Source organism: Prionailurus viverrinus, chromosome B1, assembly GCF_022837055.1.
Source record: "Prionailurus viverrinus isolate Anna chromosome B1, UM_Priviv_1.0, whole genome shotgun sequence".
In the NCBI taxonomy this organism is placed as follows: domain Eukaryota; kingdom Metazoa; phylum Chordata; class Mammalia; order Carnivora; family Felidae; genus Prionailurus; species Prionailurus viverrinus.
Window position 1 is genome coordinate 200,631,165 of NC_062564.1, and position 15,161 is coordinate 200,646,325.

General features: G+C 51.2%; 1 protein-coding gene across 2 annotated transcripts in view; it reads left to right on the top strand.

Moving 5' to 3' along the window:
* Positions 1 to 8,150: 8,150 nt before the first annotated feature.
* The window catches only part of STK32B (serine/threonine kinase 32B), a 398,879-nt gene continuing 391,868 nt past the window's right edge, over positions 8,151 to 15,161 (top strand). For both annotated transcript variants that reach the window (XM_047857552.1, XM_047857553.1), the window contains exon 1: positions 8,151 to 8,306. In XM_047857552.1, coding sequence (XP_047713508.1) covers positions 8,255 to 8,306 — 52 coding nt within the window. In that variant the 5' untranslated portion in view covers positions 8,151 to 8,254. The remainder of the gene's footprint in view (positions 8,307 to 15,161) is intronic.

Below are 15,161 nucleotides of genomic sequence, written 5' to 3' on the forward strand. Positions count from 1 at the left end.
AGAGAGAGAGCAGTGGAGGGGCAGAGAGAGAGGGAGACACAGAATCCAAGGCAGGCGTCAGGCTCTGAGCTGTCAGCACAGAGCCCAACACGGGGCTCGAACTCATGAACCATGAGATCACGACCTGAGCCCAATTCGTACGCTTAATCGACTGAGCCACCCAGGTGCCCTGACTTTTTTTTTTTTAATGGTTATTTTATTTTATTTTATTTTAATTTTTTTTTTCAACGTTTATTTTATTTTTGGGACAGAGAGAGACAGAGCATGAACGGGGGAGGGGCAGAGAGAGAGGGAGACACAGAATCGGAAACAGGCTCCAGGCTCCGAGCCATCAGCCCAAAGCCCGACGCGGGGCTCGAACTCACGTACTGCGAGATCGTGACCCGGGCTGAAGTCGGACGCTTAACCGACTGCGCCACCCAGGCGCCCCAAGGGGGGCATTTTAAATTGTGCACTACAGATCCCTAGCAGGAATGTGAATGTATCGTGTTGAAATTGGTGTTGAGATGGACACAGCAGAGTCACCCAGTGATGGGGGCTGTCCTGCGCTCGTAGGGTGTTGCCCAACATCGCCGGTCCCTCTCCACTAGAAGTCAGTAGCACTGCATCCCCCCACTCAGGACAATCAAAAATGTCTCCAGATGGAGACAAATGTCCCCTGGTGGGAGATCACCTCTGTTGAGAACTGCCGGACTAGAGTAATATTTTTTTTTTTTATTTCAGACAAATGTGTTTTATAATTAAAAGGGAGGGCTGTTCCCAAAGGTGTAAAAAGTGGCAAGCCATTTTGCTTCCATATGTAATGTTCTTAGACGAGACATGGATTGCGCTCCTATATTTGTATCCCCCTCTTATCTCACACATAATAGCCACGGCCACTTGCTTTTTACATGTTATATCAGAGTATTTGCATGTTTTTTTAGAATCATGGGGAAGCCGAAAGCGTTTGAGTGAGCTTCCAGATTATCTTCCAAGTGTTATCAAAATGCTTTCACTAATATATTGATCAGTATTTCAGCCTGTTCCATTGTCCTGACAAGCCCATCAAAACGTCATCAAAACTTGAAATCTAAACCTCCTTTGTTTTGAATCCATTTCTCATTGCTTATTCATAAATAGTCGTATCAAGAACAGCTGACCTCTTTTACTCATCTTGGATATACTCTTTTTTTTTTTTTTTTTTTTTTTTTTTTTTACCAAATCAGGAGCATTTGTACGTCTTGAGCCTTGGGAGGTAGCAGGACTCTCCTGGGTGTTTTGGTTTGAAGTTCACAATGATGTTATAAGATAGGAAAAGTTATCCCCATTTGGCAAACAAGCTGAAAGGAAATGACTTGCTCAGGCTGAGTGATGGAACCATGAATGAGCGGCCCAGCAGCTAGAGGTGGGTGTTACTCCAGCCTGGAACCCTGACCCTGCCAGAACAGGTCGCTAACTAACAGGTTAGCAGTGCAGAGGGAGGGAGCGGAGCCAGACCCGCACACTTTGAGGATTCTGAGAATGAGGTGAACTTCCCTAAAGCGAACCAGGAACTTCTGGGCATGTTAAAGTGGGAGACGATAAAGACGGTGCTTTTCTAGAGACCAGCTCTGGGGAGGCTCCGAAAACTCAGAGCTGAAAAACGTCTCCACGTTTCAGCCTGTTTCAGCTTGTACTCAGTCATAGTAACACTGCTTTCGTTTCGTGAGGGTTGGTATGGGGACTTGCCCCTTTCGGTACGTGCCGGTGCCTGACAGGTGTTTGTTGAGTGAACGAATGAATAACTGAAAAGGCGCAGGACAGATAGTGAGGGAGAAGAGTGTATGTGACGTCTCTTTGGTCTCTCTCAGAACCTCCCCTCCCTATCCTTCATCAGAGACAATGCCAGTCACTGCTGTGTTCCCGAGTGATCCTCAGTTCTGAGAAACAGCGTAACAGAATTCTAGCATTGGAAGACTACTTAGACATGACCTCATCTACATTCTATCCGGTTCGTGAATCATCCTGTAGCGTTTCTGACATTCCCGTTAAACCCATTCCCCGGTTCATTTGCTCATTGAATCTTTCCGTTTGTGGGATGCCTGTTATGTGACTAGCTTGTTCTGGATGTGAGGATGATGATAACGACAACGATGACCTTGGCATTCATCCCGTCTATATTGGTTACGTAATGAGCTGAACCAAAAGAAACCCTTCAATTAATTTAACTATGATAGTGTACTGTCCGGAAGTAGGCAGGCCATCCAAGTCCAGCAGGGCATTTGGCTACATGAGGTTACCAGAAACCCAGGCTTCTCCTGTTTGCTCTCTTACTTCCTAGGGCGTGGTCCTCTCCTGAAGCTGAAGTTGGCTCAGGCTACCATGTCTGCAACACAGCCTACAAGAGGGCAAGGGGGGGGGGGGGGTGCAGTGGTTATGCACATCGCTTCTCACATCCTATTGGCTGGACCCTAGTCACATGGCCATTCCTACCTGCAAGGGAAGCTGGGAAATGTAGTCTCTTGCCTGGTAGCCACGTGCTTAGCTAACACCCGGCTATGTGTGTTGTAGTTTTAAGAAGAAGGGACAGATGTATGCCAAAGATCAAGTCATAGTCTTGGCCATACAGCCCGACTCCTTTATTCTTTCAGTTTACACATAAGGAAACTGAGGCCCCGGGAGGGGAAGTAGCTTATCTGAGGTCCCTGCCTTGAATGCCACACACTTTCCACCTCCATACGCAGTGTCTTTTAGTAAATCATTATTATGACTCCTGCAGCATGTGACCTCTGCTTTCTAGAAGAATGTTTTCTCCCTGATAGAGATTATCGGATAGATCAGTGGTTCTCAGTCCTTTTCTTTGGTCGGAAGTGGTGGATTCGTGGAACCTTTGGAGTAACTATAGAAGATTTTAACTGTCTCCCCATAAAAATACTCAAACGTGTGCCTGCACACACACAGGTTCAACTTCAGCTTCAGAGCGTTCGTGTTGACTCCCCTGAGCCTCTACGAATCCCTATAAACCCACGTGGGAACACAAAGAAATGCACTCCATGGATGCTGCATCTGGCCGCTACGGGGCTTCCTGATTCAGCCTGGCTCACGTTACAGCTAGAACTCTCTGCAAATGCATAATTCGAGGTCACCATGGAGCTACTATGCAAATTGTTTTAACGCGAGGAGGAGGAGCTCGGGCTTGCTGGTCTGCCACGTTCCAAAGTATGAAAATGCCTGCAGGGAAGTTTTGCAATGCCAAGAACTGCAAACGTAACCACATTAGTAGCAATTTACGGACCCTTATTTTGTGTAAGCGCACACAGACACACACCGAGACTCTTAACGATAAAAAGGTTACTCTGGAAATTACTATTTTTTTTTTTTTTAAATCATTAGGGATAATTTGCTCTCCGAGTGAGATGGTTCCCAACAACGGAACGGGGTGTGCAAACCATCCCTTATCTTGGTGTGCCACAAAACAGCCTTTATCATTCTTTTTTCCTTTATAATTTACAATGCTGCCAAGCAGAACATATTGAAACAGAGTGCAAGCAGACGGTATTTACTCTAAGTGAACCAGAATCAAGTTTTAAATAAAATAGGCTTAACAGAAATGATAACAAAATCTGATCTAGCAGACTCTAAAAAAAAATGGCTTGGCGCAAAAAACACATCGCCCCGGGGAATCACATTAGCCTCTCTCGCACGATCGTGTTACATAAAATTAAAGGTTACAGCCGCTGGATCCAACTATGAATGCTTAATCATGTTCTCAATGAGACGAATAGCAGCCTCAGGAATCTACTCATGAAAATTTAAGGCAGAAAACGAATCCCAGTTCTTATTTCTGTGCTTATATTCGGGATTCGAGAAGTAACATAGACTCGTGTGCTCAGCCCCTTGTCAGGTTCACGGGAGCATCCCGAGGACCGTAACCGTCATGATCTTTTCACAGCTGACCTTCTGGGAGAGCCAGATAGGCTTGGCACAGAGAAGCAGATGGCTTTTATTTCATTTATTTATTTTTGCACGGAGTCAGAAGACCATACGAAGCCTTATCAGTCTGTGAGCCAGGCCAGAGGCAATACCCAGAGCTGGCTTCCTCTGGAACACAGCCGAAACCGAGTTCAGCCATCCTCTCTTGAGGGGACTGGACGGCACTCGACATTGTCTGGGAGGGGGACGAGAAAAGTGCTCACCCCAGAGTAATTCAGCCAGACCGTGTCGGTCGTACGTGACCCGTTCCTTCGGCGATGGAAGAGTCCTGACTAGGGTTTCTGGAATCTTCCACCCTCAACTGTCTGTGGGGAACTGCGGGCCCAAGGCCAAGAATGCCTGCGGCCGCCAGAGGCTCAAAGCCCCCCTCGAAGCCTCCAGAGGGATCCCATCCTGCTGACAACTTCATTTTGGATTTCTGGCCTTCAGAACAGTGAGAGAACGTATTTCTACCGACTGAAGCCAGCGTGATTGTGGTAACTTGTCCCGGCAGCCGTGGGGGGTGAATGCAATAGCTGGGCATTGTGGACAAGCCATCTGATCCTCCCAGCTCCCCCTTTTTGGGTCTCTCTGTAAAGCAGGGATGACAGTAGCGCCTCCTGACGTTACACACTAAGTGCCGAGATCGGCTCTGAAACACGCCTTGCAAAGTCAGGTGTGAGTTAGCGTTTGCAAGACTGCTTTCGAAATGAAAATAGTGTTTTGTTTTGTTTTTTACTGCTTATTAAAACAGTGTGATTATAGAATACTTCTTCATAATAGCAATTATACAGTAATACAAAAGCCCTTAAAAGAGAAAATAAAGGGGCGCCTGGGTAGCTCAGTCGGTTAAGCATCCGAATCCTGATCTTGGCTCAGGTCATGATCTCGCAGTTCATAGGTTCGAGCCCTGCGTTGCACTCTGTGCTGGCAGCGTGGAGCCTGCTTGGGATTCTCTCTCTCCCTCTCCCTCAGCCCCACCCCCCCTCTCTAAATAAAGTTAAAAAAATAATCTGCTGCTGTACAACTCCAGAAATAACCACTATTCCATAGGTCCTTTCTCTCAGTTTTGATGTGACGTCTAACTTATGGATTTAAACCTTGGGGGCACCGCTTTGCGACCGGTGGGCCTTGGCATAGCTTCTCTGTCCTTCAGTTACAGGGATGATGGTAACGTCCACCTGCCAGGTTTGCGGCGAGGACTGAAAGGGGGCAATCCACAGAAGAACTTGACGTAACAGGGCCTGGCACCTTGCCCGCCAGTGGGGAGAGGAACCAGGAAGGGCTGGCCTGGAGGGCCGAGGCTCCTTAAAGTGGAGGCTCAGAGCACGGCAAGCCGAGAGCGCTCGATACAACACGCGCAGTTGTTGCGATCCTGGCCATTCTGCACGCTGAGGCTGTGTTCCAGCGACGTGCTCGCAATTTCTGCAGGATGCCCTTCTCTCTCGGCCACGGGGACTCTGCAGACGCTGCCTCTCTTCTTCCCCTGTGGCCTTCCGGACTCAGCTCGTGCACCATGTCTTCTGGGATGCCCTCTTTGACCTGGAGTATGCTTCAGCTGCCTCCCTCGTGGCCTCACAGCCTATGGTTCTATAGCCTCTGCACTGCCCCCCATCAAAGTGTGACCCACTCTGCCCTTGTCCTTGCCCCACACTAGACTTCTAAACTTCAGCTCCAGGAAAGCAGATCCCCTGTCTGACTCATATCCCAGGGCCCGGCCCATAAGAGGTGCTTAGAAAGTGCCCACTCGACAGAGGTGGAAAGGGGAAAGAATGATGTCCTGACTCCTCTCTGGGAGACTTTCTGCCTTCCCTGGTTCTCAGGGCTGGAACCAGTGCCTGCTGTGTTCCCACAGCCTCCTGGGCTTCCTTCCACCACAACACAAACCCCAGTTGCAGCCTTTGCGTGTGGGACCGTTCGTATATGTATTAGTCAGCTCTCTCTGTGATAATGCTGTGGCACAAACATCCCTCACACGGAAATCTCAGTGGCTCACAGAAACACATATTTTTCTTACGAGCCTTGCGCTCTGCTTTGGGGATACGTGTGGGGTTCAGGCCTGTTCCTTGGGTCTCTCATGCTGGGAACAGAGGATCCCGGGACCAGCTCTTCTCATGATGGATAGCAGCAGCACGAGAGAGCTGAAACATGGGCCGTCTCTTAAGGCCTTCACTCTCTCAGAACTGGCACACTGACACTTCCTCCCATATACCATTGGCCAAAGCAAGTCCTATGGCAAACCCCACATGAGCAGTGGGGGAGAAATAGGAAACACCTCCTTATCCTAGTGAGCCACAGAAAGGACAGGAAGAGCAGGAAGAATTGTGAGTAGTCAGTATTTACACAATAGCTCATTATTGGAGATAGTAAACACCTCTTGTGCTTACTATGTTTCAGGCACCAACATCAATTCATTTATTCCCCATAATAACCCTAGAAGGGGGAGGTAATATTGTCAGTACCCATTTTACAGATGAACAAACCGAAGCCAGAGGAGGCTAAATAATTTACCCAAGTTAACTCCCCAGAGAGTAGCAGAGTGGGATAAACCCTGAGCGGAACAGGGCCCGGAAGCCAGGCCTGTGAACATTTCCTCCGCTAGCCTGTTGACCTAGATAGAGGCTGTATCGCTTTATGCTGCATTCAGTCTGGTGCCTGGTTTAGACGGGCCAATCCGTGCTTGTTGGCAGAATCAAAGGCAAGAAATGTTTACTGGTCATTTATTACATACCAGGTACCGTTACCTGCTTTTATAAATCGTTTCTGACATAATCCTCGCAGCAATCCTGGGGAGTTAATATCAGTCTCCCCAATTCACAGATAAGGACTCCAAGACGAAAATGAGGCTTGTCTGACCCCAAGGCCTGGCAGTTTGGGCCAATCTTAAATCTAGCCAGGTCGTGCTGGATGGGGCGGGCTCCATTTTTTCAGCTTTTGTCTCTTGTCTCTGGGGAGTTTTTCGCTGTATTAGAAGGGAGACAGCCCCTGGCCCCCAGAACGCCTGCCAGAGAGAGAGACAGAGCGCGAAAGATGGGGGTGGTCGGGGGAGAGAAGATTGGGTGGGGAGTCTCAAAAAGAACACATTCTTTCTACCAAGGCCCAGACAGTGACTCAAGTCGGCCAGCAGATGGCAGGATGTGGCCAAAGATCCCCCGAAGCCAGGCGTGCTGGGCGGGCTGGATTGCAACGCGCGGGTAACCAGCTCGCCCCTCAGGGAGGCTCCCCGGGGGTCTGCGCTCTCCCTACGAGCCTCGGGGTGCACTCAGAGCACCCAGCACTTAGCACCCTGGTCCCAGGCTTGTCTCCTTCCCCGATCTGGGCTCCCCAGCTCCCGCCGCCAGGGACCCACGCACCCCGATGCGAACCCGCCCTTTCATCAGACTCCGAGGCCGCGCAGTCCCGGGGAATCCCGAGGTGCAAGCCCGGGCACGCGTAGGCAGAATGGTTTGGGGCAAACCACGCCCCTGTGGGGGCCTCAGTTTCCCCATGTAGAATGAAAGGGGCCCTAACGGGCCTAGGCTTTACTTCCGTTCATTAAATATTCAGAAACACATGAAGAGGAAAGGCGTCTGTTGGGGAGAGCCGGCAGACACCCCCACTGCCCGTGTGCCAGCTCGAACGGCAAAATAAGGCCCAGTGGGGCGTCCAGGACGGACCGAGAGCTCCTCTCCCTCCAAACCTCAGTCCACCTGACTCCACAACTGGCGGCAACGATTTTTCTAACCGTTGGGGTGTTGAGAGGTGACGTGGAGCGGTGTTCACGAGGCGCTCGGGCTGGGCTCGGCACACAGTAGGCGCTCACAAACCACTCCACGGCGCGTCGGGAGCGCCCCTCCCCCGGGATCGCGATTATTTCCCCCGCCGGACCCACCCCGCACTCCGCTCCCCCGCCCCCCGGCTGCGCACCTCCGCCCGGCCGGCCGCGCCCCTTCCTCTGGGCGGCCCCCCCCCAGGGGGCTGCGCTCGCCCCCCGCCCGCCGCGCCGCCTCCCGTTTCCCCCGCCCGCCGCAGCCGGCGAGGGGCGCGGCTGGGCGGCGGGGCGGCCGCGGGGAGCTCCGGGTTTCCGGGCGGGGGCGGAGGGGGCGCCCGTAGGGGAGGGGGCGCGGCGGGCGCGGTCCCGCCCCTGCGCTGCGCTCGGCGCCCCCCCCCCCCGACCCCTCCCTCCGGCTGGCGCGCGCGGCTGCAGCCTGGGCTGGGCGCTCGCAGCGCGTCCCGCGGCCGGTTCCGCGCTCCCCGCTCCGCGCTCCCCGCTCGGCGCCCCGCGCTCCCCGCCGCCCGCTCCCCGCGGCCGGGCATGTAGCAGCGGCCGGCGCCGCGGCGGAATATGGGCGGGAACCACTCCCACAAGCCCCCCGTGTTCGACGAGAATGAGGAAGGTAAGAGGCGAGGGGCGCATCCCTCGGTGCCCCTTCGCGGCGTGGGGTTTTGGGGGGGGTGTGTGCTCGTCCCGGGGGCCGCTGCCTCCCCCTCCTCCCCTCCCCCCCTCCCCCGGGGCCCGCGCGGACGAGATGTGCAGCCGGGCTTGGGGAGCCGAAGGAGGAGCTGGACGCGGGTCCCGGGGGTGCTCGGCTCCAGCTTCCCAAGCCCAGGTCTCGATCAGAGCCTGAGGCAGAAGGAGGCGGCCTGGGTGTGTGTGTGTGTGTCCACGACGCGTTTGGTCCCTGCGCCGGCAGGTTCCACGCTGCTTCCCTCCCTCGCCCAGGACAGCCTAGGGAAACTTTTCTTGCTTAAACTCCGTGATTCCAAAGAAGGCGTCTCGCTCGCGGCAGCCTCCCTGGCGGGGTTGGGGTGGGGGGCGCTGGTAGAGGTTGTCCAGTCTTATCTCAACTCCAGGGCTGGGCTTCCTTGTGGTGCGGGGCCGGAGGGCTCCGGATTGGAGCCGGCAGAACGCCTGTTTCCAGTGCTGTGTGGCCGTGGGCAAGTTGCTTAACCTCTCTGAAACCTTTGTTTCCTCGCCTGTGAGATGAGAGTGATGTTACCACCTACCACCGTAGGATAGGGGATTGTTTGAAGTTCAGCCAGTGGTCATCCGTGTGCAAAGTGCCTTAGAGATCTAATCAGCACAGTAGGGTTGGTGAGCTGTTAACTCTGCCTTTAAAACCCTGTGATGGTTTTCTCCAGGCTTCTCCGTGCCCCAGAAAAGAGCTAGGATGTACAGAGCACATACTATGTGCCAGGCACTGCCCTAGGCTTTTCTGTGGGTTCTCACAGTTTTCACAGCAACCGTATGATGTAGGTACTTTTGTTGTTCCATTTTGCTCTTGTAGAAAGGGATGTGGTCGGGTTCCTAAGGAGCGGAGCTGGCTTGGGGGGGTGGATAGTCTGCCCTGGAGACAAGTGGTCATCGACACCCAGGCATAGGCTTGTGGGCACAGATCGCGGTTTCTAGAATGGCCAAGGCTATGTGGGTGGTAGTCACATGCTGGTCCAGATAGCCCCTCTCAAAAGGATACGTGAAGGCAGTTAACATGAGTTAAGCGGGTCAGGCCTGTTTGGTCCTCTTCTGAAGGAATTCCTAGCCTAGCGGCACTGAATGATCCATGACCATCCGTGGTGATAAGGGCAGGGAGTGGGGCTGGTGTAGGCACTTGGGCACCCAAGGACACCTGAGGCCTTCCCGGTTCTGTAGTCTGGGGCACAGGCAGGCCAGGCATGGACAGAGCAGAGGTAGGCGGGGAGGTGGCGGAGGCCCTTGGGTGTCCCAGGAAGAGTCTGGACACCATGCAGCTGAACCTACGCCCCAGCCAAGTTCACACTGACCCTGAACTTCTCCATGGAAGTCAAAGCATTCTTGACACTGAAAGTGATTTTGACACTGTAGGAGTACTCTGCTGTGGGGCAGCCTGCTTGGGGTGGCTGTGGGACAGGCCTGTCCCCTTTTCGGAGCACTTTTGTCCTTCGAGATTATATTCGGGGCTGCTCGCATCTGGGAAGATATATACTCATTGACAGGTGGAGAGCATGACTGGCGTCAGAAACCTTATATTTGCAACAAGTCAAAGCTCTCCCATCTGTTTTGGTGAAGGGATCTATATTCGTCTGCCCAGGCTGCCATCACAAAATACCACCGATGCTTAAACAACAGAATTTGTTGGTGCTGGTGGCTTCAGTAACAGAAATTTGTTTTCTCGCTGTCCTAGAGGCCGGAAGTCCAAGATCAAGGTGCTGTCAGGGTTGGTTTCTGGTGAGAGCTCTCCCTGGCTTGCAGATAGATGGCTACCTTCTCCCTGTGGCCTCGCATGGCCTTTCCTCCGTGTGCTTGAGGAGCTAGAGAGAGATCTCTGGTGTCTCCTTCTCTTCTTTTAAGAATGGCAGTCCTATCAGATCAGGGCTCCGCCTTTATGACCTCACTTAACCTCAGTTATCTCCTTAAAGGTCCTGTTTCCAAAGGTAGTCACACTTGGAGGTTAGAACTTGAACATGAAGTTTGGAAAGGACAACAAATGAGCCCGTACCCGGAGCCTTTCATGAAAGCCATGAACTTCCTACATAGAAGAAAGCGCAAACTTAACACATCAGCTCCAATTATAGGGGTTCGTGGTTCTGGCCTGGATCAAAGCTTGTACTTTAAGGCTGTACTTTAGGGTTCTTAGCATGTTTCTGTCTTTTTTTTTTTTTTTTGCCTCCCTTATATTGACGTCTGTGTCTGTCCTTTATCCCAGAAAATGTGCTGTATAATATTGATTGGCAGAATAGTTCTATCTGGTGTAACCAACCTTTTGATTTTCCTGCTGTTGTCATTCCTCGTTCCAGAAGCAGATTGGGCCCAAGGTCGACTGCCTGTTTCAGGGCTTGTTGAAATACAAGGTTAGGACTCTCCTGGTTTTGCCAGCTTCCAGCCCAGTGAAACATTAACTTGTTTGATTTTGCCAATGTATGCCTCAATTATTTTCCTGTGCAAATAAAGCACTGGTATTTGCCACCGTTTGAGTCAAATTATCCTGGAGGCATTTACTGACCATCTTTTCTGCACCCACCCCTATGACGGGCACCAGGAATATGAAGAAAATGAAGGCAAAATCCTAACCCTCTGGGAGCTTCTAGGGCAAATAAATGGCCAGGACGATGCAGGGAGCTCAGAGAGCTATGGTATCTTAGAAGAGAGTCTTTAACCCTGGGGCAAAGGGGAGAGGCAAAGAAGACTTTCTCCTGTTGAGTCTTGTGAAAATGGTAGGTGTTACCAGTAAGGGTGGGTTGGTGGAGCAGGGAAGGGTGTGTTAGAAGGCTGGAACAGGATGTGCTAAGGCAGAAGGTGAAGAGTAAGCATGGCTCAATGGGGAGGTTGTGGGGCGTGGCTAGTACTCCTACGGTGTGGCCTGTGAGGCTGGGAGGCACAGGAGATATGAACCCCGAGTGCTGGACCAGCTTTAAAGGGCCAAGTGGCCATCGGCTCGGGCTTGATCATTTAGGCATCTGGAGTCACTGAAGAATTTTTTTTTTTTTAATTTTTTTTTCAACGTTTATTTTATTTTTGGGACAGAGAGAGACAGAGCATGAACGGGGGAGGGGCAGAGAGAGAGGGAGACACAGAATCGGAAACAGGCTCCAGGCTCTGAGCCATCAGCCCAGAGCCCGACGCGGGGCTCGAACTCACGCGAGATCACTCGAGATCTCGCGAGATCGTGAACTCACGGACCGCGAGATCGTGACCTGGCTGAAGTCGGACGCTTAACCGACTGCGCCACCCAGGCGCCCCTGGAGTCACTGAAGAATTTTAAGCAGGGAGCGACATGGTTCAGTGAATGTGCACGCTGTCCCAAACCAGAGCTGGTGGGTGTTTGACGACAGTAACACCTACCCAGGCGAAGCAAGTCTGGTTTGTAAGTAATTTAATGCTACCCCCTGGCTGAAGCTTTGCCATTGCATAATTGTCCCACGGCTCGCTACATTCTGATGGCAAAAGTTTAACTCGCATCTAGGTAATATTAACGACTGTGACTTACTAATGCCTTGCACGGACTACTTTTTGTACCGAATTGAGAATCCTCACCAACTCGGCCCGGGAGGTCTCAGAATCTGCATTTTACTAGAGAGGTAAGTGAGGACCTCAGGAAAATCCCCTGGCCTGTGTGTGTGGGGGGGGAGCTGGGACTCACACCCAGGTCTATTTACTTCTAGAGTCCGGCACTTGACCGCGTTCCCTGTGCCGCCTGGAGGCCCAGGGGAAACTTCGCTCTCCCAGATACATACGGCCACGAGGAATGAGTCCAGCACTCAGATCAGGCTTTGCGACGGGGCTCTTTGTACAGACGTTGATAGGAGGATAGTAGCAGTATATTCTGACGGTACTTGCTTGTTTACAGTAATCATCTCACGTATCATCTTTGCAAAAAGCATTTATTGGGCAGTTACGTCACAATACAAATTCTGGGAATGGAAACAAAATCCTCCCCCGTTCCAAATTCATATAAAAATTGCATTGAAGTTGTTTTTCCCCCCTCACTAGCCTTATCCACATCTAGACGTTTTTATATAGGAGTGTATCTGCCGCAGAGACCAGGATTTCTGCATTTTCTCCTAGCCTTGTGTTTAAAGAAGCCTAAATCGCAACAGTGTCCTCAAATCGATATTTTAATGGGCTGTGATATCCCACCAAATGGAACTATTATAATTTACTTACGTATTTTCTTTTTGTTAGACAGTGAGGCTACTTTCATTTTTCCATCTTTATAACCTAGTTCTTGAACATTTTGCACATTTTTTCCTTCTTTTAAATGAATTTCTTAAAATAAAGCATAAGGGGAGAGATTATGGGATCAAAGGGACTGAATACTTTTTGGAACTCCAGAAACGTCAATTATGTTTCCGAAGGGTTTTTATCAACGTGCTATAAATTTATGGCCGGCATTCACATTTGCGGGGTATCGATTTAGCAACCTCATAGCCAGCTCTGGGCATTCTCATTTTAGAATGTCATAAATTAGAAGGTCATTTAAGACTCAGCGTTACTTCGGGGCACCTGGGTGGCTCAGTCGGTTAAATGTCCAACTTCAGCTCAGGTCATGATCTCGCGGTCCGTGGGTTCAAGCCCCGCGTAGGACTCTGTGCTGACGGCTCAGAGCCTGAACCCTGCTTCAGATTCTTGTCTCTCTCTGTCTCTGCCCCTCCCCCACTCACACTCTCTCAAAAATGAATCAGTGTAAAAAAAAAACAATTAAAAATAATAAGTGTTATTTCTATATTATTGGGTCAGGTAATTTCACATGCAGCTTAGAACATGAACACATCTTGGTCTAACTAAATACACAGCAAAAGTTGCTCTTTCTTCTGGAAATATTCAGACACCTGAGGCAATTAAATAATCACCCCCTAGAGTTACAGTCATGCTTTAGCTGGAGACACTCTTTTGAACCTGGGGTGTCTCAGTCACGTGTGATTCATCAAGTATCTGATGCCTGTGCTGCGGGGTTCACTCGTGAATTTGCCCCAACTTTCTTAGTACTTTAGGCCAACTCCTTCACGTTACAGCTTGGTTTCCATACTTGTAACAACGGTGGCTTGGGTATGAGGTGGAAACCAAAAAGATTCCGAGAAAGTTCAGCATTGCATGCAGTGAACTTTGCTCTTCTAATTAGAGTCTCTATAAAGGTGGAGGCTAGACAGATGCCATGTAAGGGATGTGGGTTTAGGGGCTCCGTGTTCATACCTGTATCCAGCAGGTGCATATTTAATGCAGGAGTCTAGGATGTAAACCTTAGACTTGAAGGTTTTTAAGATCTGGACAATCATCTCGATAAAGTCAGACGTATGTATGCCAACGATCGTATTTCATTGCTTCTAAGGCATTCGTGTTTCCACGTTTTCAGTCTCTGAAATTGGGGGTGCAGTTTGGCTAACGTGGTATTTGTGATGGAGCGCTAAAGTTTTTTTTTTAACTTTTATTTATTTTTGAGAGAGATAAACAGAGTGCGAGTGGGGGAAGGGCCGAGAGAGGGAGACACAGAATCCGAAGCAGGCTCCAGGTTCTCTTGAGCTGTCAGCCCAGAGCCCAGTGCGGGCCTTGAACCTACGAACTGTGGGATCATGACCTGAGCCAAAGCTGGACGCTTAACCGACTGAGCCAGCCAGGTGCCCCTGTGATGTGGCTTTCTTATGTGCATGGGGTCACAGCTGTTCACACTAGTGTGGTACATAATAGGGCTAACCGAGCTTTTTCAAGTGACTGGAAAGAGTCACATCGTAGATGAATTGGCCGCACTTCCTTCTTGGTGGCATATAAAACCATGTGTACGTTGAACGTGGATGGCACCTGAGATCGGGTGGAATGTGGCACGGTGGACGAGCCTCCTTCCGTAGTAAATGACAGAAAACCAACACGAGGTCCTTTGACGGGAATGGATCGGCTCCGGTCACTTGTCACCACCTCCATCACCAGCATCTGGTCCAAGCCTCGGGCTGGCCTATTACAAGAGCCTCCCTCACTGGTCTCCTTGCTTTCGCTCCTGCCCCCCTGAACATCACCTCAGTGCAGCACCAGAGTGGTCCCGTAAAAGTGGGCGTGGGGCACATCGGACCCCGCTCAGCCCCCTCTCCTGCCGCAGCAGCAAGGAGAAGCAGGAGGTCTTCCAGAAGCCCATCAGGCCCGGCCTCTCTGACCCCATCTCCCTCCTTTCTCCAGCCCACTTGCCTCCCTGCCGCCCCTCGGACGCACGGGCGCCCTCCTGTCTCTATTCTGTCTTCACACAAATGTCACCTCCCAGTAAGGCTGTCACTGACCACCCTGCTTACGATGGCACTCCCAACCCACCCTCCTGGCCTTGCCTTGCTTCACAGCAATTTGTCATCATCTGCCGTACGGTTTAGTTTACTTATTTCCTTAGGTATAGTCTGTCTTCCTCCGTGCGGTCACAAGCCCCCTGAAGGTAGGGACGTGATGGGATTTATTCACTGCTGTGTGCCCAGGACCTAAAAGGGCATCTGATACACAGCAGGTGCTCAATACATTCTTGAAGGATGGATGAATGAAGGTGTGCATCTCATGGCGGAACCAGGTGCTCAGCGGATGTCGTCAGGGCTCTAGATCCTTGGATTCTCTGCTCTCTTCTGCATGGCTTTGGGCCGGCTCTCTCATCATGGGGGCCCTACCACCTCTGGGCTCGGAGCCTCACGGAAGAGGGAGCATCTCTTTTCACAGCTGTTGCAGAACAAAATCCCAGGGTTCATTCTGACCTGTTGTGGTTAAGTCCTGAGCATTCTGGAACGAATCACTGTGACCGGGGAGAATGAGGCTC